At 33.1% G+C, this 7,966-nt stretch overlaps 1 protein-coding gene across 1 annotated transcript; it reads right to left on the bottom strand.

The window, feature by feature from the left end:
- Positions 1 to 287: 287 nt before the first annotated feature.
- On the bottom strand, positions 288 to 4,197 carry LOC110415848 (Leucine-rich repeat receptor-like protein kinase family protein). Its single transcript, XM_021427602.2, has 2 exons — positions 1,520 to 4,197; positions 288 to 824 (listed from the first exon to the last, which is right to left on the bottom strand). Exons 1-2 carry the CDS (start codon positions 3,801 to 3,803, stop codon positions 454 to 456), a joined length of 2,655 nt encoding a protein of 884 aa, XP_021283277.1. The 5' UTR covers positions 3,804 to 4,197; the 3' UTR covers positions 288 to 453.
- Between the last annotated feature and the right edge of the window lie 3,769 nt (positions 4,198 to 7,966).

Here is a 7,966-nt window from a genome sequence, read left to right as displayed (position 1 = left end):
GCCATGGTCTCAGAATATTTATACAACCTAAAATACCCAGTTACCCTGGACTGCACAAAAATATTTAACCCTCTGGTCTGTCATCCTCTCTAATAGCAATCAAATCTCAGCGAAAATTTTTTTTTCCAGCCATGTGGTCTTAAAACCTATTAACAAACATTTTACAAGAATTTTTAAACTTGAAGACCAACAGTATTATCTGATTAGAGGCAAAAACTTGAAGCGACTTAACGGTATACGAGACTGTAATACTTGCAATGCTATGTGCACTTGTGATTAGTAATACCTTGTAAAAACCTCGTATTTCTATTGATAAAATTCCCAAACAAATTCTGGTAGAGAACCAGAATTGAGAACACCAGGCCCAAACATTTTTCCCCATAAAAAGTCAAAAAGAGATGAATACATACAAGACATGAACAAAACGGAGGTCATCTTTACTTTGATATTCATTCAAACGGGAAGTGATTGATCCTCGGAAGTGGAGAGCTCCAGATTTGGAAGGCAAGTCCTTGAGTTAAGGGACTGAAGTGTTCTCACCACTTCAAACATTGATGGCCTTTTTTCAGGCATAACAGCAGTGCAACGCATGGCGATTTCAAGAGCTCCCAGCATCTCTTTTTGGGAAGAATTTGATATCTTAGGGTCAAGAACTTGCAATGCCCCATTGGTAATATTAACTTTTCTACGAACCCACTTCACAATATCAAGGGAGTCCAAAGATTCAATGTCCTCAGCTTGTTGGCCAGTTATGAGCTCTAACAGCACAACACCAAAGCTATAAACATCCATTTGTTCAGTTGCTTTCTTACTGTATCCATGTTCTGCAATCAAACAACTGACACAGTTAGAGTTTTAGCTCAAAATTTTAGAAGATCAGGTTTATATTTATTGAACATAAAAAGTGTAATCACAAGTAACTGATTAAAAATATTGTTTGTTCCACATAATTGTTTCTCATATGCCTCAGTTAACCAAAACAAAGCAGTCTGATTAATAATACATCATGTAGAGAAGGCCATTGTTTAGAGATGCCTGAGGAGTGATTAATTAAACATACCTTATGATGTAAAAATACTAATAGAAGCCTACTCTGTTGAATTAATGCCTAGGAAAGAAATACCACCAATAGGCAAAAATGGAATTTAAATAAAGACCTTGACTGCACTTCAGGCTTCAGAAGTCTCCGAGATCAACAAAAGAGATTTCTTTGTTTATATGAAATTTTGAATTTTATTAGAATCAACTATGAAAGATGTTTTCTATCCCAAGAATGAACTTGCAAAGTTACAATCCTAGAAATGCAGCAAAAGGGATTTTTTTTTAAGACGGAGGCAAAACAGAGTTTGAATGAAATTCAGTTTAGCAATATGATGTGATAATATTCATCAATCAAATTCCATCAAGATACATGAAAGCATTGTTTTTGGACTAAATTTCAACAGATAATAAATTTATGTAACAATGCATCACGGAACATTCCATTACTCTAATATAGAGTTTCTATGGGATCCCTTACCTGGTGCATTATAGCAGGAATGTGCAAATTCTGAAGCCATAGTTGACTGAAATGGAGCTTCTCCAACTAGCCTATCAAGAGAGAAATCTGTAAGCTTTGGTTCATAATCCGAATCCAGAAGGATGTTTTTTGACTTGAGATTTCTGTGAAGCAAATGTGGAACATAATCGTTGTGAAGGTATGCCAATCCTTGTGCAACCCCAATGGCAATCCTCAATCGAAGACTCCATTGCAACTGAAAATCTGGTCTTGAAATCAAATCCCCTAAACTTCCCTTCTGTAAGAATTCATAAATAAGAAAGATGGATTCATCTGAATGGCAAAACCCCAGAACTTTCACAATGTTCTTATGTCTGATCTTGGCCAATGTCTTGACTTCAGCCTTCAAAGCTTTGGACGATTGGCTCCCAAAATTAACCAGTTTCTTTACAGCAACCAGTTCACCACTCGGTAGACTTATGTTATATACCCTGCCAAAAGGGCCACCACTTCCTAGAGCACTTTTCTCGTCCATTCCCATTATCAAATCATGCTCAGTGAGTCTAAGAGGGTAGAAGAATACCGACCTCCAAACACCGATTTGAGACTTTCTCTTGGAATATCGATGAAACACAAAAACACCAGCAGCAACAATCACAGTTCCAATAGCAAATGCTATAGATATCAGAGCACATGTCAAGGTTGTCAGACCAGAAGAGTGATGTTTTGCCTGTTCATCAGAGCAAGAATTTGGCAATCCAGGTCCGCAGAGTCCAGGATTTCCTTCCAAAAATGAAGCTGGGAGACCTGATATTAGAGATAATGGGACCGTACCAGAGAGTTGGTTGAAGGATACATTGAAGAGAGCCAGCTTCAAGTTTTGGAGCCCCTGTGGAATAGAACCACTGAGACGGTTATCAGATAGATCAAGGTAAGTTAGCACTGGTAATTCAGCAAGGGAGGGTGGGATTTGTCCAGTGAGACTGTTATCCGCTAAAGACAAGGAAACTAGTTTCCTACATTTCTTCAACTCTGGAATCTGACCGGACAGGGTATTATGGGAAAGATTTATTATACTCATAACAGGTGAGTCACAAAAGTTCGGAGGAATTTCACCAGATAAGCCGTTTAGAGAAGCAGAAAATCTGTATAAGCTATTTACCAAGCCAAGGCCCTGAGGGATTTTACCAGTAAAGCTGTTATTATCTATCTGAACTTGCTCCAACTGGGCAGCCTTTGATATTGAATCCGGCAATTCCCCAGAGAATCGATTGTTTTCAGCTCTGAGGAGCATGAGTTTTGGTAAAGACCATAATCCACTAGGAAAATCACCAGAGAACCCATTATTTTGAACTTGAAAGATCTCAAGATTCAAGCACTCGGAAATGGAGTTAGGTATTGAACCACTGAATAAATTTGTGTGGAGACTGAGGAATTTAAGGCCTTTCCCATCACAAATACTTCTTGGAAATGACCCAAAGAGCTTGTTCTCTGAGATGTCGAAAGACACCAATTTCTTTAGAGAAAAGCCCAGTGTTTGGGGAAGCTTACCAGTCAGATTGTTCTGAGAAAGGTCCAAATTGGTCAAATTTTGTAAACCAACAAAAGATGCAGGGATTTCACCAAGAAAACCGGACCTTTGCAAAAAGAGCAGCTCAAGCTTCTCAAGCTTCCCAATATCAGTAGGAATCTCACTCACCAAGTAAGCATTTTGAGACAAATCAAGTACAACAAGCTCAGTAAAATTGCCGAAAACCAAAGGAACACTACCTGAAAGCAAGTTGCTTCCCAAGTTGAGCACTTGAAGATGCACCAATGACCCAATAGTCTCAGGAATCTTCCCTTCAACGTGATTTTTGCTCAGGTCAAGAACTTTCAAGGCATCAAACTGAGAAATCTGATCTGGGATAGTACCCCAAATGAGGTTGTTACTTAGATTCAAAGTCTCCAAGGAACTACACTCAGATAGGTGTAGTGGGATAGGCTGATTAAAAAGGTTATCAGCAAGGTTGAGTTGAGACAAATATGGTAGGTCGCATATGGAAGATGATATTTCACCAGAAAGATTCAAGCTTTGAAGGTTAATGGAAGATACATAGAGTGAAGGAGTAGGAATGCAAATAATACCAGTCCAGTTACAGTGATGAACACCAGAAGTATTTGACCAACTGGAAAGAGAGTTCTTTGGGTCATCAATGAAAGCCTTAAAACTAAGAAGGGTATCAGCTTCAGTTGAAGCTGAACAAAACATGAAGAACGTGAAGCTGAGAGAGAGAAGAAAAGGGTATATGCAGGCTGTAGCCATTGGAGGGGACTGAAAGAGCTAGCTTTGGTTGTTTTCAATGTTTTCTATATAATCTGTGAAGTGAGAGAGAGTATAACTCAGAGAAATGGACTGCTAGATGTTGATAGGCTCGTGGAGATGTATGCAAACTTGAAAAGATTGCATCATAAAGTCAAGGGAATTCTTTGTTATACTTTCTTATACCACTACTACTTTCTTTTTTCCTTTGATGAAACTGAAAATGGGACTTCCTTTAGGAAACTTTCTTCCAATTTTTCGCAAAGTTTCTGCAAAATTGAAACTACTATTTAACCTAGGTATATATGAATTTGTAAGGAAACATACAAGTATTGCATTGAGTATTGTGCCCAAAAGTGTTGACCCATTGGAGAGGAGACAGGTGATGAGAGATGCTGTTGAAATTGTTACAGCCTTACAGGTTTTATTAGAGAAAAAGAAGGCGAACCTGAAAAATAATATTCTTAGGGGAAGAAATTAAAGAAAGAATCTAAACCTCTCCTTCTGACTGATACGCCGATGCAGGCGTAAAAGTTAGAGATCAATAAATAAAAGTTAAAATTTTATACTTAATATATTTAATTTAATTAATACTTAAAATATTATTAATAAAAAATAATTTTATATAATACGTAAATTAATAAAAATTTATAATATTTTTTTAAAAAATTATATTAAATTATATTTTTAAATTTAAATTTATTAATTAAAAATTTTATACTGACAAAATTTATTTATTTAGAATTGACTGTTAAACATTTTAATTCATATTATTTTTGTTCATGAGTTAAAGTATTAAGACTTAATGACTTAAATGTAGAAGAATTATTTAAACGATTTGTATATTTTCTTTTAAAAAATTTGTTAAATATTTTCAATCTATTCATATTTTAATCAAACTTAAAAAAATTAATGTATTCAACATCTAATAATTTTATTTTATTTCTATCTAAACTTATAATACTAAATATAAAACTATAATACATAAAATATAAATAATTAAATAAGATATACAAGATTAATAAAATTTTCTTATATAATTAAGATTATTTAAAAATTATATATTAAATATAGTTCCTTTCCACTAAATATAAAACATAAAGAATATAAAAAAGATATACTCAAGATAATTTTCTCTTACATAACTATGATTAATTAAAAAATGATATATTTATAAAATTTTAAATAACAATGCAATACTATAATTTAGATTTAATAATTATATAATAATTTATTAATTTTTAAAAATTAAAATTATAAAAAATAAAATCTAAATCACAAAAAAAAAAAATATGACAAGTAAAAGATGAAACTCACATACAATATAATAAAAAAAATTATGGTTGACGGTTCATAAAAATTTTAAAAAATAAATTTACAAAAACTTATAAAATATGAACAAATAATATAAAAAAATATAAACAAAAATAATAATATAAATTAAAAAATAAAAAGATTTAAAATTAAATGAAACATGTAAGATTTTTTTTATTTTTTATTTATATTAATTATTAAATAAATAATTATTGAAAAAGTCATTAAGAGAATATATCAAAAATTTTAAAAATTTTATATATTATAAAAAATGCCCCCAAAAGTATACGAGGCTCGGCCCCTGCTCCGATGTGTATGGACAAGCATAATTAATTAATCCATCCAAATAGAAAACTGACTGATTCATCAAGGATGTTTACTTTACAGACTCACAACTCAAAGAAAGTAAAAAATGAAAAGCAAGAATTACTGCAGTAATTTAACAAGTCAACTAATAATATTAGAAAAATTACCAACGCAAAGCAAATTAATTAGATCGAAGAAGCTAAAGAAAAGTTGAGACGCTTTATCTGACTAGAAGCAGAAAGGAAACACCCTTTTTATTCTACAGCATGGTTTACTTTCTTTATGAATGGCCCCCTAAGACAGAGAGGGTTGATTGCTTTTCCCAGTGAAATCCACAGTTAATAGGATTTGACCCTTCACCAACCACACTTAACCCCAAATGGGAACCCGCAGTAAATGCACCCTCTCTCCTTCTGAGCTCTCATCTACCCTAGATTCTCATTTTAAGGCCTTTGAAAGTCTTTCCCCATAAATACTAAGCCTAGTCACCTGCTTCGTGAATTAACACACTGGTCTTTATTAGTGTATTAATGTATTAATGAAATATTAATGTATATGTAACTTTATCTTATTTATTAATTTATAAAATCATGTACATATCATGATCTCAATTTTTTTTTCAACAATAATTCTTTTTGCATTGGGTCTCAAGCTCTTATTGGGTCTTCATCTGGAAGATCATTGCACTTAATTTTCATTGGGTTTTGAGGTTAGGTTTCATGCATTTTTGCATTCTGAAATTTTGACATAGTTGATATGGTATTTTTTTGGAGATGATGCTGTTTCCAAATCTCTGCCCTTGTAATATATATATATATAACTTGATTTAATAGAGAAAAATCTTGAAAAGTAGGGACATTTTTGTTAATACCATTTTCAAAATATATTTCTTTGAACATTATCAAACATATTGTAGCATATATTTATAGTTTGATAGCCAAGCATGGTTCGTAGTTTATGGTTTCTATAGTTTGAAAAGGAAGTTATGCTAATTGAGTTCCAACTTGCAAAGGAAGATGCGACAATGGCAAAACGACGGCCAACGCTGTAAATGTCTGACGGTTAAAGAAACATGTAAAAATGGAAGACTGACATATCAGTTTCATACATGCCTAAATGCGAGCAAACAGAGAATATACGTTGTTTACATATTAACGTATTGTCAAGAAGGAATAACAACAGTAAAAAATCGAAAAGTAAAAACATTATAGAACTGAATCAAACATAAACATAAGATACAATTGAAAAGTAATTAACCAAAGAAGAAACAAAGAAATTAATCAAATAAAAAAAATTTTGAATGAGAACATAAACCCAATACATGCACTTTAGACCACGTATAGGCGGAGTCAACGTTTTTATCATGTAAGTACAGATACAGCCAAAGGAAATGCTTGAATATTGATACTACGGCAGTAAAAATATGAGAGCAAAAGAGAAAAAGATTGACCAATCACAGTCCATAACTAGAGGGAATTGAATCACGAGACTGCAGCTCCCATTACTGTAACAGTACACAGATTCCTTATCGATGCAGCTCTATCTGATACAAGTAATTTGCATATGAACGTCTGCATTGTGAATTTGTGATTGTTAAAATATTCAATTACTAAACTCCTGTCCTGCATGCATGTACAAGTGCTATGGAAACTGGAAAGTCTTTCCCGTTCATGAGAATTTAGTCGGCCAAGTCAAAAAGAGAATAAAAAAATCAGAGCTGAAAACAGGAAAGTAGACAAGCAGTCAATGTCAAACCTGGAAACGAAAAACGAAAATATTATCCATGGTAGAATAGTTGTTCTCGTGAGTAAGCATAGAATAGAGTCACGACAACCCAAGACTGAGACGACCAGACAAAAGTCCCTACAAATACAAAGGATAAAGAAAGCACTTGGACTGCCTACAACCACCTTTTTTCTTTTGGTTCTTAATAAAAATCATTGAAAAGAGGGAAAAAACATAAGAAATATATTATCGTGTTGTCGCCGTCTATGAACAACTTTGCATGCTAAGAGAGTTAAAAGCTTTTGAACGGGAAAAATCAAATAAAAAATATGAGGCTGTGATGTTAGGATAGTTCTTGAGGAAAGCGACACCCGGTTTTGCCGCTGAAAATATTCCTAATAAGTGGGGTTGGCAATTCATCAGAATTCAGGGAATATACGATGAGAGTTTTATCATTCTAGGTTCTAACCATGGATATCATATCTTTGAACTGATTCTTAAGCCGTTTTCTTGCTCACTCTTGGTATAAATTCAATTAATCATGAAATTTAGGTGAATATCAACACAAATATTGACTTGTTTAAATCCCAATTTGACATGGAATTCGCTTCATTTATTGTTAGGGTCATTTTAATGAATAAATAATTAATAAGTAAATAATAGGGGCAGGATACGATTATCTATGTAAATATCACATAATCATCACCTCATCTATCAATTGATAGATTTAGTGCCACTCTAAAACGATTGATAAATTCCATGAATCACATGAGAGGCAATGAACATATTAATAATGTGTATTTATAAGTGCTTAAACAAAT

The sequence above is a fragment of the Theobroma umbraticum genome, unplaced genomic scaffold, assembly GCF_002168275.2.
Source record: "Theobroma umbraticum cultivar Fairchild unplaced genomic scaffold, ASM216827v3 scaffold_147.0, whole genome shotgun sequence".
Lineage (NCBI taxonomy): Eukaryota > Viridiplantae > Streptophyta > Magnoliopsida > Malvales > Malvaceae > Theobroma > Theobroma umbraticum.
This window is presented reverse-complemented; position numbering and strand designations above follow the sequence as displayed.